General features: G+C 38.3%; 1 protein-coding gene across 1 annotated transcript; it reads right to left on the bottom strand.

Annotated features, from left to right (window-relative positions):
• Positions 1-318: 318 nt before the first annotated feature.
• LOC306875219 (high affinity immunoglobulin gamma Fc receptor I-like) lies at positions 319-14,062 on the bottom strand. The gene is made up of 9 exons (XM_079425685.1): positions 14,021-14,062; positions 4,999-5,034; positions 4,100-4,366; positions 3,893-4,027; positions 3,540-3,710; positions 3,001-3,282; positions 1,913-2,155; positions 1,707-1,820; positions 319-1,324 (listed from the first exon to the last, which is right to left on the bottom strand). The coding sequence occupies exons 1-9, from the start codon at positions 14,049-14,051 to the stop codon at positions 1,290-1,292; spliced, it is 1,314 nt and encodes a 437-aa protein (XP_079281811.1). The 5' UTR covers positions 14,052-14,062; the 3' UTR covers positions 319-1,289.
• Positions 14,063-16,965: the final 2,903 nt, after the last annotated feature.

Genomic DNA, 16,965 nt, shown 5'->3' with positions numbered 1-16,965 from the left:
AGTCCCTAAATCTAGTTGCTTAGTTGGCAACACTGCCTGTCTCAAGCTGCAGCGATCTGTTTCATTCATTTTTATGCTGTTTTTGCACTCATCCAAAGTTATTTACGATTTATGATTTTTAAGAAGATTCTTTTCAAGAATTTGAATTCTTAAGTGTTGTCTTAAGAACAATCTTAAGAAAAAAGATAAGAATATTACAGGCCGACTCGAGTGTATGTTCCTTCTGTACTGAAATTGGCAAGGCTTTTTTTTTTGTATTTACACGTACAAATAAAGAAAACTGTGAGATTGAACATAACACAGTAGAACACGTTGTGTATAATGCTTAATCATAATAGAGCTTGACTTGATTTAAGTTTATTGTCATCATCTTCACAGACTGTTTCATGGCAAACACACATTATAACAATACAGTAGTACACAATACAACATAAAGCAATTATAAAACAAAGTTTAAAACATAAAATTCTATAAAATATTCTTAATTTTCTTTTGAAAGAAATTGTAAAAGTTTTTCTGGGTCCATCTTATAAAACAAGTCCTTAAGAGTTTGTCCTGATAATAACCTTTGTCTCATGACATTAAATATTGTGCAGAGCTAAAGCACATGTTTCACCATCAAGAGAGTCCCGCATTATTAACATGTTGGTGCTTCTTCAGCAATCAATAAATGTCCATGAGTTAATCTAGTATATGTCCAATACGACATAACTTGCTCACCCAGGAAATAGAGATATAACCTTTTTTTCCTCAATATCACCCCTAATTATGACACTTTATTTTAGGGTCTCTTAACTAGTTGCTTATTAGCATGCATATTACTAGAATATTAGCCATTTATTAGTGGTAATTCAGCACATGTTAATGCCTTATTCTACATCCCTAATCCTACCCAATACCTAAACTTAACAACTACCTTACTAACTATTAATAAGCAGCAAATTAGGAGTTTATTGAGGGAAAAGTCATAGTTGATAGTGAACAAGTGTTCCCAATTCTAAAGTGTTACCTAAACTATATATAACAGCCTTTTTTTTACAATCCAATTAATTCCTGATGGATCAAATCAAGTTCTTCTCTATATGTTTTCTCGTTGAATATCCTGTTTCACTCAGAAGTCAAAAGAGTTGTGATACTGGTTCATGATGATTTTAACAACTGTGAGATGCCAAAAGGAGTCACTCCCAAAACATGACTTTTACAGTAAATAATCATGTTCAGTCTGAACTGAGAGACTGAGAGATTCCAGGATGAAGCTGAAGTTCTCTCACCATCACAACAGATTAAGATCAGATTGCAGTTTCTTGCTCTTCAACAGATGCAGCTGTTAAATACACACAAAACAATCAAGCATTTACTTGAACTACTATGTATGTTTTTTGTCTTTGGTTTATTGTTTTTTTATGAACTAGCTGCCATCATCTTTTAACTACATTTAAACAAATTTGACTAGAAAAGACAAAACAAAAAAAATCATATATTTTATCAGAGAGGAAAGATATGTATTTGTACAGTAAAATATAAACAGGAGGAGTGAAACAGATTCAGTTTAACTGATTTGGATTACAACAGTTTTCACAATAAATGCTGTTTCAAAGCAGCTAGTGAGCACCTTACAAACCCAAAGCATGACAAGCTACACAGTGTTATCGATAATGACGTATTTGTAGTTTAACTGAATATAATGTAATGAATCCGACATTTACCTCTCATCCTGCAGCATTTGAAAATCAGCACGACTGTCACTAGCAGATATGGAGAAACTGCCACAACAGAACTGAGTGTGTGGAGGACAGAGATCTGAGATCCTGAATGAGACGCTGAAGAAGAGACACACAAACACTTTATCAAGCACCATATCTGAACGAGAACATAAGAAGAAATAAATCAGCTCAGTTTCATTGACTCTCACCTGTGACTGAGATCCAGCTCTTGGGTGACTCTCCTCTCTCTGGGTGTTTGCAGGAGTAGAAACCCTCGTGTGACTTTGAGACAGTAGAGATGATCATCTCTGTAGTTTGATTCTGGATGAGTGACCCATCTTTATAGAAATCAGCTCTGAGGTTTGGTGAGGTTTGATATTGATCTAAACAGCGTAGAGTCAGAGTTTCTCCTTCAGTCACAGGATGAACAGGACTCTCCAGAATCACACCAGCTACAGAAACAGAGCAAACATCAACTGACAAATAGTAAGAATATAGTAAGAATGCATCAACAATGTGGAGACAACAGCAATAATAATAATAATAATGCATTTTTACACCTTAATGACAATCATAAATTACAAGACAGTAATACAAAGCAATATATATTCAACATTAAATTAAAATGAATCAGGAAAAGCTCATTTAAAAAGATGAGTTTAAGACGTTATTTAAAAGTAAGAAGAGAATCACTTTCACATTGTTGTGTAAGAGAGTATCAGAGACGAGGAGCAGCTGAACGCTCTGAACCCCACAGTGGTGAAATAAACAGGAGGAAGAACAAGAGAAACAGATGAGGAAGATCTAATGTGTGAACACCAAAAGTGAATTGAGTTATTTACACGAGTAGATTACATACAAAGTTAATGCAAAGACACAAATCAGAGAGATATATGGGCTTCTGCAGATGTGCTCAGAGGAAGAGGTTCTAGTTTATGGAGGAGTTTGAGACCTAACTCAAATAGGACAGAGTTAATCAATACAATAATAATAATGATAATAATAATACCTTTTCTCATGGGGGTTATGAAATATGTAAACAAATAAACATGACATGTTGATAAATGACTGCACGATTCTGGATAAATTTAGAATCACAATGATTTATGTTTTTGGACAAAAGTCGAAGGTTGAGCAATGGCTTAATAGTCAATGGTTTATTAGTCTAGAGGTCTCATTGTCATTCAGGAATAATGATTGCAAGGGTGACTGGATTGAGATGGCAATCCGGCTATTTATATCCAAAACATGAAATAAGGCTTTTGTGAAATTAATAAATACAGAAACACAGACTCACAGTGTACAGTGATATTAACAGGAGGATATTTCTCTCCAGATTCAGACTCACACCAGTACACTCCAGTGTCTGATGGGATGGTGTCTCTGATTGTACATGTAGATCCTGTTTGTGATCCTCGGAGTAATGATGAACAATCTTTCAGCCCATATGTCTCTGTGTATCTTTTCACTCTCCATCCAGTAGAGTTAATCTGGTCCTCACAGCTCAGAGAGAGAGAGACAGTTGTGAAGTGTTGAGTTCGGTTGGGTCTGACGATCAGAGAGACTGGAGGAGAAACACCTGAGAAGACAATTACAGCAACAGTTTAGAAATCAGGTCAAGACAGTTTTATTGATAAAACACTTCACACAACTTACATTGTTTCAAAGCAGCTTTTCAGAAAAAAATATTCAAGCTATAGTATCAGAAAATCTATGTCATCACTGAATATTTCTATTTAAAACTTCATAAACTAAATTACACCTTAAAATATTTGTCATTATGCCATCAGCAAGCAAACCAAAGACAACTGTGACAACCAACAAAACTGAACTCACCAGTGACCCATAGTGGCTGTGTGTTGCTGTACATTGTGTAATTGGCTGGTTCTCCTCTCTTTGCTCTGCACACATAAACTCCTGTGTGATTTAGAGCAGCAGAACTGACAGTGTAGTTTCCTCCAGCTCCTCTGCTGCTGTCTGAGAGCAGCTCATATTGATATCTGTTGTCTGTATAAAGTGAAAAAGTTCAGTTACCTCAAGACATGAGCAGTCATTTATATATGAGTCTTATAAATTACCTTTGTTGGTATAACCAGAGTATTCAAATTGATTAAATATTATTAATCTCTATAATATTTTATGAAACCAGTTTATTCAGATGTTGCTGCATGAAGCACATTATATCTTACCTGATGAGACAGTTTGAGTGAACCAGCTGAATGTCCAGCCTGTAGAGGAGCTGTTAACCTCACAGATCAGAGTCACTGGATCTCCTTCAGTCAACCACGTCTGTGGAGAAACACTTAAAACTGCCTGAGCTTTATCTGAAATAGAGAAATCACTCATTAATAACATGTTAAACTTGTGTGTGAATGTGAAGAGATGATCAAACTCACCTGATACTGTCAGTTTAACTTCATCACTGCGGTGTGATGTTCGTGATCCTTCTCTCTCTGCTCCAGAACAGAAGTATTTACCTGCGTTAGACTCAGTAACAGAACTGAATGTGTGTTGCTGTAGTTCACTGAAAACTAAACCATCTTTATACCAGATGTACTTCCAGCTAGTGACTCCTTCAGCATATATGTCACATCTGAGAGTGACTGTGTCTCCTCTGAATACATGTTGAGCAGGTTTGATGGTCACTGTGGGTTTTGGTGTTTCTGTAGAACAGCAACAATTCACAATAAAAATAATGTGCTGCTTTTACTGCATGAACACAGTTACTTGACTGTAAAACACACACATGCTAAATCAGATGAGACTGAAGTGTTGTTCTCTATAGCTGTTATAGTCATTTATATATATTCATTTTTTTGTTTTTTACACTTTCTCTGTAGTGAATTGACCTTCACTGTCTTGAGCAAAGTTTACACGTTGCTTGCTTGAGTTGCTTGACCCCTCCCCCAATATATCAATTGTTTATAGGCCACATATTAGACACTTTTTTTTAAGGTTTTTAAAGTTTATTTTTCAGTGTTAATGAGAGTGACACCGAGAGTTAAAAAACAGGAAAATCATTAGGAAATCCTTGGGATGTGGGTTGTGGGGGGGGGGGGGGCTGTGCCGGGCCTAAGTAAGTTTCTGATGGGGCTATAGCCCCCTCTAAACCCGCTCTAGTATGTTGTGCTTCTTGTCAAACCTCAGAATTGTCACATGAATAATTCAACTTGTTAAAAGATTGCAATTATAATCAAAATAAAATGTAAGTAATTTCTCAACTCTCAGTTGGTTTGTAACAGTTAATGTAGAATCACTCACATGTGATGAAAATATATGAATTAAATTGACTCACCTTTAGTATGTCCAGAGTAGATGTTTGAAATCAGCACTAAAACACAAAGAGAAAAACTCATTACAATGTGAAAATAGAGCTGATAATTATAAAGATGAACAAATATTAAGATATTGTGTGGGGACTGTATATGTGTCTAGATAAACATGAAATATTTGACTGGTATTTTATAGATTTGGTCACAGCAGAGAACTGTTTAGAGAACTTGAAGGAAACAGTCTGATCACGAGCAGAAGAATAAAGACCAACTCTTACTAACTGTGTACCAGGGGCGTAGATTACGCGGGGGACGCATCCCCCCCACTTTTTATAAAAAGTAAATTCGTCCCCCGCACTTTTTCATTGGACAGTTGTGTTCTCGACATGTTGAGGTTTTAATGGAGCAATGTATATAAATCCAGAATGATTTCAAATTAAAAGAGACAAGATAATTTATACATGACGTTTACGTTTCCATGGCAATCAGTCACTCAGTTTGTGACGTCACGACATGCCCAGGCTCGCGCCCGCGGTCCCGCGCTGTATCCATCATTCATTAGAGGTCGAGATGAGTTCAAAGCGGCAAGAAACTCTTCACTCCTCTTTTACAAAGAAGTCAAGCAGCGTAAGTTGTCATGTGGGATCCGAATAGTGTTGCACAATGTTGAGTGACTCTGCCTATTGCTCTTGTTGAATAATTAGCAAGTTTTGATGTTCATTATATGGAGAAATAAAAAGCTGCCTGGACAAACATGCACTTATTTATTTTCAGTGTATTTTTCCATAACTCTTTTGTAACGTCTTTTATTTTAACACGTATGTTATCAGAACCCTTCAAATAAGAATAAAGATAATGTTGAACTGAGATTGTACAGCGTTTGCAGCATTGTGACATGTTTAACTCTGCCAAATCTACATGATGTATTTCAATCAAGTATGCAAGCACTAATTGCACACCAAGCACACATTATTGCACTAATTTGACGTTTTTATGTGTTGTCAAGAATGAACAAGAAACAGTCAGCCTAGGTTTGTTAGGACACAATTAGGACGACACACAGTGACAGGTGAGAAGAGTGTCTTTTAACACCTGGCTGTTTTTACATTGTACAACGTCTATAATACACAACATTTTTTCGTAAAATTTACGGTAAAAAACTGGCAGTTGTGGTTGCCAGAATTCTACCGTAAAAATATGGTAGCAACATTTTAGGTTTTAACTTAAATTTACAGTTAAATACCGTAATTTCTTTAACTGATATAATCTTAATATGCCAACCTATTAAAGTACTGAAATCTGTTTTGTTCCTTTGAAATACACTGATAACCACCAAATGCAGGTGATGATGAGAAAGTCACATGATGAGCCAAAACCCATCACAAGCAACTTTTAAACAATAAAATATACAGAAGGTGCACAGTGTCATTCACACAAGCACTAAACACCATCATGGTGAGACTCATTAAACTGAAATATGCTATAAACATTAATTTAACAACATTAGATGTAACATACAACCCTAATAAACATAACTGATAAGAAAAAACTAAGAAGAAACATAGTTATTTCAAAGAAAAAACTTAAAATTCAAACAGAATTTGAAATGGAACGCAGGGAATTCTGGGAACGTAAGTTTACAGTTTTTCCCTGTAAATTTTACAGGAACTTTCCTTTAACCATGTAACAGGTTTTTACCGTAGCATTATCACAGTTTTTTACCGTTAAAATCACGATCATTTTTTACAGTGAAGCGTTTGTAGGATTATATATGGACTAATCATAAAAAACACATAATTAGTCAAATATAGAAAAATAAAAAATAACATTAGTATGATGAACAACTTCTCAGCTATCATTTTTAACTACAGTAGGTAATTATTAGCTTGCATATTGGTTGTTTATTAGTACTTAAGCACATATTAATTCTGTATTCTTCATGACCATATTCTGCATCCCATAATCCTAAACTTAACAACTACAGCGACTACCTTACAAGCTATTAATAAGCAGTAAATGAAGAGTTTGAGGGAAAAGTCATAGTTAATAGTGAATGTGTGTTTATCATTCTAAAGTGTTAAAAAATAATTTAGGATACAAATGATTGGTTATTGTCCAGCAGTGTACTTAATTAGTTATTTTCTTCTGTATGTCACTATTCCCTGTATGTACATGTTTCAAACACTACTTTATTTGCTGTAGACAGAGGCAGAAGTGAATTCACAGTTGAGAGTGAATGAGGCAAGAGGTAAAGATTATTTACAGCATTGTCTATGATAAGATATTTCTTTTAACATAGACTAATCAGACTAATGTATAATAGCACAGAACAGAATAAAGAAGTATGTGAATGTGCAAGTATCCATTACTGTGTGCCATGTACTGTACATACAACACACACACAATACAATCTGAAATATGTAAACAATAGTACCCTTATAAGTAGGGATGGGTACCGAAACTCTGTATTAAATCGGTCTCGGGGCTAAATTATGAAAGACCGGAGTATCGATAAGCTCTGAAGTTATCGGTACTTCTGTCGGTATTGGAGAAATTAAGAAAACACACATACATTTATTGTTGCTCTCTCTCTCTCTATATATAATATATATATATATATATATATAATGTCGCCAGCTGTTTTTATGTGCAATAATATTCAAACATTTGTCTGTGATGCATTTTTGCTATTCGCAATTCAGAAGCCAGATCGCGCTCACGCGGAGGAGCTTCAGCACACGCAACATGAAAGTCCTGTTTAATTATGATAGAAGAGAGAACTAACCATTCAAACATCTGCTCACACTTTAGGCCTGTGGCTGTTATATTAAGCTAAGTTTTTTTTTTTTTTTTCGATTTTGGCTTCCAAGGATTATAGCCGCATTTCTTCTAGCACAACTCCCTTCCCTTCATAGCGGCGTGGATTCGTTCCTCCGAACCAAAACTTAACATCTGAATCAGCTCAATCAGTGATTGTTATAAAATGCCGTCTTTACTGTTGCTACATTGCAGGACATATTTGATAGTAAAACGTTGAAAGTACCATCTGCACAAGTGATGCTGTTCCCCAGGCTGAAATGTGTGTGCGCGCGTGTGCCTGCGCGGCGGCGTGCTCCAAAATGGACAAGCAAAGTACACTTTGAGCTTCGGGCGCGTCGAAATAACACACAAAAATATGCCAGAAAATACACACAAAATGTGTCAAAATGGCCGGCTATGAGAGTCTTCACTTTTATGTTTTAATTGGACAGCTGGGAGAAAATCCGATGCGTGTCAGTATATTGTCTTAAAGTGTCAGACTGGAGCTTGAGCCATCAATGTTAATCAAAGAACAAAATGCAAAGAGAAAATCACCCACAGCTCTTAATCTGAACAACGTTATAGCTTTAATAAACATAAATCTATCAGTACATACAGTGAAAACTATGCAGTGCTCATTTACATCTGATTACTTTTAGATTTATTTTGTAGTTATTACTTACCTGAACATTAATATTAGTAGACCTTCATGGAAAAATGAAAGCACTGTTTATTTCATTTCGTTTGTGTGTTTGTTTTATTGTATTTGTCAGTTTGTTTTACTTTGTTTCTTTGTTCATGTTGTTACTGTATCTTATCTAATGTATATAAAACACTAAAAATACCTCAACACTGGTGCATTTACAAATTGATGAAGTGCAGGCATTTTTAGTGTTTTATATACATAAGATAAGATACTGTAAGAATATGAACAAAGAAACAAAGTAAAACAAAAAGTACCGATAAGAATACCGTTAAAGTACCGGATCGATAAGCAGTATAAGAGTAGTATAATACCGTTAAAACCTTAACGATACCCATCCCTACTTATAAGGACATCTTTGTAACTTATACTCAAAAAGGTGCATATTAGTACATTAGAGTACCAATATGTACAACTGTGAAACTTTTTGTGGTAAATAAGGTACAAAGATGTGCTTTTAAGGGTACTGTCCCAGTGACAAGCTGTTGTATTTCTTTCTTCCTTTTTCTTTTTTCTCTCTTTCTTTCCTTCTGTTTTATAATCATATTTAACATAATCATAAAGCATATTAAGCAAAAAGGTATGATTAAAAATAAAACCTGTCAATTAGACAAGGGTTAACTGAAAAAAAACAACAACAAAAAAACAGGTATAACACTAGACATTCCGTCCCCCCCACTTTTGAAATGATGGCTACGCCCCTGCTGTGTACTAGTGAATATTACGATAACAGCGACAATAACTGCAAAACAAACCAACATGATGTTACTATCGTAACCTCGGTTCCCTCTCGAGCTCTCACGAGACATCCCGGAGAAATTCTCCGTTATAGGAACGATACTCAATCCCGCCGTGAGAGAGGCTACGAGCAAGCGCCTGTAAAAGCTACACACTCAGCGAAGATAGAACACTCACCCAAAGCCCAATAGCGGCGCTCGATGAGCGGACTCGCAGCTGATAGGTGGAGATAAGCCAATGAGCGTCTAAACCCCAGGTATACGAAATTTGCATATCTGGTCAGTAATAATGTGAGCTGCGCTGAGAACAGGGCAGAACAGAAGCAATAACAGTATTGTAAGAGCAGCACAGAGATAACTCAGGCTGGTTCGGCCAGTTCAGGGCGATGAGTATCACAGAAGCTCGCTCCTCCCTGATCTTGCATAACACCTGTGGCAATATCTTGATTGGAGGAAACACATACAGCCTGGCTGCTGGCCACTGGCCAGCACGATGTCAGCGCGTCCTTTTCCAGCGGGGAGTGAGACAGGGAGAAGAACAGCGGGCAGTGCGCATTCTCGCTCGTGGCGAACAGATCCACCTCCGCTCTCCCGCAGCGGGTCCAAATCACCCGAACCGACTCGGGGTGCAACCTCCACTCTCCTTGAGGAATCCCCTTCCTCGAAAGCATGTCCGCCCCGCGGTTCAGGAGACCGGGGATGTGCGCTGCTCTGATGGAGAGAAAGTGACTGTCCGCCCATAGCAGAAGATTCGCTGCCTGCTTGCACAGAGTATGGAGCGATTTTTGTGCCAATATTTATCAAACAAATCCAGTGTTTTGCAAATAAACACAATCTGCTTTGCAAAGAAAAACTCGACTTTCACACAAATGCAAAGTGATTTTCAAATACAAAACTCTTTGAGAGAAAATGCAGAGGTATGGACAAATATATGTATTGTGTGTTACAACTGTGAAACTCATTTGCCTTTTTATGAGGAAACTTGGCTTGATTTTCTCACAGATGCGACAGGCTGATTTTCTCACATGTGCAATTGAGCAACTTTCTTTTCAAAAACAGCAGATGGCGCTGTTGGTCAATTTACGCTAGTCCCGAGACCTGAAACACCTCTTTACCTTTTCAGACCAATATGAGTGGGGAACAGGTGAGTTTCTGTCTAACTATATCTATAATTAACCATTTAGATGTTTTCACAAAGTGACCCTACTACAGTGTCAGTGAAATTCACAACAAGTGCTGTAAAGTTGTTAACATGATTGATTAGTTCAAAAATCAGAGGTGACATGGCTAAACATTTAACTAGGCTGTCTTTCCCTATAAAAACTGATCCATTCTCCGTACCTCTTATCCTCTGTTGGATCACGGGATATAGAATATACAGATATATTGATACAATTGTTCAACATTCAAAACAATGCAGTGGTATAACAATATATCGTGTCACAATATATTGTAATACTAAAATGCAAATGTATAGTGAATAGAGACAATATTGTGTACCAAAAATGAAAGCATTTTGAATTTTATTTTTACGTTAGGTCAAGTAAGATTTATTGTCTTTCTAATATATATGTTGAAACATAGCCTACAGTGGAGAGAAATGCTGTAGCTACCTCTGCAGTAAAAGTTTAAACAAGTATAAAACTACACACAGACAACCTACTGAGAGGAGTAGGCTAATCTAATTATACAAATAGGCTACTATAATCAAACTAGTTGAAGTTCAGGTGAGCTTTATTGTGATTCAGCTATATAAATGTACCAAAATATAATCTAAACATTAATATCCCTTATGAAAATTAGCCATGGTTTTACTAAATAAATACCATGGTATTTGTAGTAAAGCTGCCTATATTGAAATGGTAACCTGCAAAAAAACATGGTTACCACACTTTTACAATAGTAAAACCAACTTTAATTTTCATAAGGGATATCATAGTTTATCATATTTATGTTTATATATAGTAATATACATGCCTTGTACAACATTTAAAACTAAAAGTGGCCTGTAAGGAGATATTTCATATTTCAACCAATATACCAGCAGATTTTAGTCTAATAATAGCCTGTTTGGAAAAATTCAACTAAAATTATGTAGCTTTTTATATATGGCCGAGCAACATTTTAACTCATGAATTTAAGAATAAAAGGCTACCGTCAGGAATTATATTAGTGGCTCTTTAAAATGCAAACGTTGGTCATCTGAGTCACTCCTAGAAGAGTCCTCGCTGTCCAGAGTGTGTCTTCACCGTGTAGCACGCTGTTTATTAAACCACTGTTTATTAAAATGCTGATATCAGCGTGATCCTATCACTTGATCCTTCTCCCCAATTGACAGGACAAGAGTGACACCAGAAAATAAATATTCATAATTTTGTTAAGCTAAAAAATACGTAATTTTAGACAAATGATTGCACAGTTACATCGTTTAAAAAAAAATGTAGATATTGCACTAAATAATGTGATTTGTTTTCATTTTTTTATTAATAATTAATGACCTCTTGGGTGATATTACTATATCTGATACTAAATTAAATTGTCTAAACTTTCATTTTTGGTACACAATATTGTTGCCATCTATTATTGTAAATTGTGGCCCCTGTTTCTAAAAATTTCTAGATCCGCCCCTGTTGTGAGGATGTATGCATTTTTATTGAATGACATGCAAGAACACAAACATTGTGAATGCCGCGCTCGAGAACATCGTGCAACATTCTGTGTCGCTTGGGAGCTGGGCCTCTGGTGCGCTCCTCCCTCCTCACGACACCCTCAGGAAGACAGCGTGGAGGCTGCTTGCAGAACAGAATTGCGTGCATTTGAATGCAGAACTATTCAGCTGCGCTGAAGTCACTTGCGCACGCTGCTGCTGTGGGACACTAAACACCATCGAGCTGCTCTCAGTCGCGGCACGGTCTGGTGTTGTTTCCCCCAGCGCGGAATTTTCTTTCATCACTAATCGATGGGTGTCTACAATATAAAAATAAGGAGAAACCCAAAACAGGCCCCGCATCTGAACTATGACGTGAAAATTGGCCCGAAGCCCGGCCCTAGAGGCCTAAAAAAGTCGGGGCCCGTCGGGCCCGGACCGAAATTCAGGGCTCTAGCTCATGGCCTTGGCACACTTTTGATCCTCCGAAAACCACTCGATGATTGACTCCACGGCATCGCCAAAGAGGCCGGAGGGAGTGATCGGTGCATTCAAAAGCACCTTGTGGTCTGCATCCCTGAGGTCAGCTAAAGTAAGCCATAGGTGCCTCTCCTGGACTACCATGAACCCCATGGCTCGGCTAATCGCCTGGGCAGCACGCTTTATCGCCATCAGCGCGAAGTCCGTAGCCGCACGCAAATCGTTCACCGTGTCCGGTGAGACAGCCCCGCCCTCCAGGGACTGCAGGAGCTTGGCCTGGAACACTTGAAGCACCGCCATAGTGTGCAGGGCTGAGGCTCCCTCCCCAGCCGAGGAGTAAGCCCTGCTGGCTAGATGGGCTGTCATCCTGCATGGCTTGGAGGGCAGGCTGATATCTGAGCCCAGGGTTTTGGCCGACGCAGGGCACAGATGTGCAGCGACAGTTTCCTCGACGGGGGGCATGCGCACATACCCTTGGGCTTCCGCCCCCTCCACATGAGAAAATATAACCTGCGTCACTGAGTGGACGTGTGCCGATTTGGGAGCAGACCATCTCTTGATGAGCTGATCGTGGACATCGGGAAAGAACGGCACCAAGTCCACTTGGCGGCTGGACCTGAAGTAGGCCTACCAGGAATCTAGCTTGCTCTTGGCCGGCTCCTCTGGAGGATTCCAAGAGAGCTCCAACTCCTGGACAGCCTTATTCATGACCCTTATGAACTCCTCTTGGAGGTCCGCGGGTCATTCACTGTCAAAGCGATCCTGCTCCGATTCAGCCCAGTCCTCCTTCTCCGAGGCTGAAATGGACATAGAGTTCTACTCGCCTTCCTGGCCAAAGGAAACGAAGTCCGCGACAGACGGAGGGGGACGGAAACAATCATCGGAGAAGGTGACTGGGGATCGAGGCGACCATTGAGAACGGTGGCTTCGCGCCAAATCGTCGCTTTCACATTCGGGTGGGGAGGGGGGCACCAGCGGCTTGCTGGCGGCAGTGGCCCTCACCCTAAGGAGGCCACGGACCACATTCTGGCGAGTCCTCAGCATGCGCATCGGCAGATCTGCATAGTGCACGCAGTCAGACTCCTCCAGAGCCGCCTCCGCGTGGGCCAGGCCCAGACAGGCGATGTAGTGGTCGTGGCTATCCAGTGGGTCGATCGGTCCCGCGCAAATACAGCAGTATGACGTTATCTTCTTACAGGAATCGGTCGTCAAGGAAAACATTCTGACGTGATTGTCGCGGGCTCTGCATTTTATACTGCCTCTCAAGCTCGTCAATATTTGCATGCTTCGCGACAATTGACCAGTCAATTTGACTGGCGTGAGCCAATAGGACTTCAGGAAAAGTTGGAGGGAAGGAGTTCCCATAATGGAGAATTTCTCCATGATGTCTCGTGAGAGCTCGAGAGAGAACTGATTCAACAGCATTACACATCACAAAACTGACTGACTGAACAAACACTGATCTACAACACAACAGAGTGCATTTCACTTTCACAAACAGCACTAACTGCACACTTCCTCTCTCAAACTCATCCTTCACTCATATATCATGGACTAGAGCTGGATCTGAAACTCTGAGAGCAGCAAGAAAAGACACAAATCTAGGAACACTAAAACACTTGATTATCTACATAATATGATAATTCCACTGAAATACATTTAGAGAAAATAATACTCACAGAGCACAAGAGGAAGCTGACTGAGCTCCATACTGACTGAATGATGACAGACGGTTAAAGACACAGACTGTGTTAAAGACTCAAGACTTCCTGAAACCTGCGGTCAGATCTTCAGAAACATCCTGACAGATTAAAGACATACAAATGTACCTCATGTGTTACAGAAGATCTTTTGATAATGTTGATAATCTTGTAACATGTTTTCACAGAATGTCAGACTGAATAACATGCAAGCTTTCTACTGAAATGATGTCGTGACCCATTCAGTATTAAATTGAACAGGATTTATTTACTATTATGAAAAGTTGTATTCTGGTGTGTTTAATGAACAAGGGAGAGTATTTATAATGATGCATAGAGCAATATTTTGATGGTTCTTTATTGTAATTATGGTATTATCTGTATTTATAATGATGTATTTATATGGTAATAGATTGACCAATGCTGTTCCTCCTTCACTGGTTCGTGTTGTGGAGCTGAAACAGAACAAACCACAACTATGAGCTCATATCTATTTCTATTCTATCAGGCCTCTGACATTGATATATTTATATTTGTTCCTGTGAACACAGTTTAGTATTCATACACCAAGGCAAGGGATGGACATTGAAACATTTCATGATTATGATTCCAGTTACAACAATTCAGACTACACTGGTATGTTTCACACTGTTACTGAGTAGTGACACGGTGGTTAAAAACTGTAGCAAATCTGAAGCAACCGTCACAGATTGAGCCAGAGACAAACAGGTAGTGAAACACAGGCAGGTTTATTGACAGGCTTGTGGAAGCAGATCATGATGATCAATGCCAGGTGAGTATCAAACACTATGATCAGTTCAATGGTTCTTAGCTGTATGCTGACGAGTGGTTTCTTTGCAGGTTCGTAGGAGAACGAATGAGGAAGACCGAAGAACGAAGACCAGGAACGAAGGAGTACTACACATCAGGAGATCTAAAGGTAAGTACACACTGGTAAGTCATGCACATAGAGTCTTGGGACAGTACAGGGATGTGAATGGTAGACCGGACCTGGAGGGAGTGTGGAGAGTCTGCAGATATAGTGGAGCTGATGAGTGCTGATAGGTGCTGGTGATCAGTGACGAGGAGATTGTGATCAGGGTCACGTTCAGGCTCAACGTTTTGCTCCGGTTTCCGGGTTGAACGTCATGTTTCCTGGAAACGGTGTGCAACGGGGTTTGAGATACGTTTTCTCTTGTTTGGTGGGTGTCAAAAATGTCAGCCCAATCAGCAGCAACATGTATATAAACCATGCGGTATTAAAGAGACAGATCGCACAATGGGTCCAAGTGAAGTCATTTAATATGTGTCCACTGCAGCTCAGTATACACAACAACTGAAGATATTAGAAGACATGTTTGTCATAAGAGTTTTATAGTAACATAGCATATCAACATGATGATGATGAATTTGTAAGTAAATGTAATTAACATCTAAATAAATTCACAAGAGAAATTATATTGTTTGCAAATGTTTATTTACATTAAAAGCAAAATAACTGAAATAATAAGAGCACAAGTATAAATCTGGAACTTCTTTAGGTCTGTCTACATATCATGTAGTAATTGCAATGTCTTCTGGTCCATATCCTTTCCTTAGGAAGGTGTGACCCTGATTAATGTAACATAAAAATACTATATTTATATATGTTGCTATTGTATTGTGGAGTGACACTTTCATAAACTTTTCTATGCTCCTCTGATTATATAATGGTAAATATTACAATATCATAGCACAACAACAGTGATCATAATGATAAGCCTAATACTCACAATAAAAATATTAAGGTCATATAGATCATAACACAGTCTCGGAGGTAAGAAGTGGATTATCCTTCATCTGAAATGTCTTTTCATCCTGAAATGTGAGGCAAATGTTGGATCACAATAACTAGGAACCACAGTTTCCACAAATCCCTTCACTTGATTGGGATGTTCTCTTTTATTCCGGACGGCAAGAGCAGTGACTGTAACATCGAGTGTATTTTGCAGTATTAAACATGTATTTACACCGATTTCATCAGGCTCCCAAAATTCTTCAAAAAGAACACAAAGAATGGCCTTCTCAGCTGCCATAGTTGCAACACTAATGTCATCAGAACAGGGTGTTCAACGCACCACTGTTTCCTTTTAATAAACCTTTTGCACCGTTTTTTCGGGGCTGAACGCAGCCCAGGTGTGTGTCGTGACTGGGTTGATGACTGTGATGCATCCCTGACACAAGCATTATTATTATTATTTTTTTTTAATACATTTAGAAAGATAGCCTACATCAGCCATGCATCAATATTTAACCGAGAGAATGATGTGAATGAGGAAGTAGAAGAGAAAGAATAAACAGCTTGCATAACTTTACACATTACTAAGAATTTCTGATGATGCTGTGTTGCCAAATAAACCACATTCAGTGTGAAGAGAAGCTCATGTCAGTGGTTTTCAGATCTTGTTTTGTTAGTTCTTCTTGCAGAATGAGAAATGTTGGTAAAACTAAACGCATATAAATCATTTGAGAAGCATCAGTATTTATATATATATATATATATATATATATTGGTAACACTTTTTCAATCTACTTTTACATTTATAATGGACTATATATCTTGACATTGTTTGTTTAAGATCTGCACAGTATCTTTCTACATCTTGTAAGTGGTTAGGTGTGGAGAGTTATTTGAGTTTTCCCTGTGAGGCTAATATTAATTTTGATGTGAGCTAGTTCATTTCAACTGAATAAAATGCAATCTTTATATGTTAGGTTACATTTTATTTTGATGGTCCCCTTAGTCTATTGACTATAAGCAACTTTGCAACTAACCCTCATTCTCAGTAGAGTATTAGTAAGCTTAGGTTAAGGTTAGGGTAGCATGTTGATGTACTTGCAGAGTTACTTATAGTCAGTTTGTCTGTTGGGGAACCATCAAAATA

The sequence above is a fragment of the Barbus barbus genome (genome assembly GCF_936440315.1).
Source record: "Barbus barbus genome assembly, chromosome: 9".
NCBI lineage: Eukaryota > Metazoa > Chordata > Actinopteri > Cypriniformes > Cyprinidae > Barbus > Barbus barbus.
Note: the sequence above shows the minus strand (reverse complement) of the source record. Positions and strands in the feature narration are given on the sequence as shown.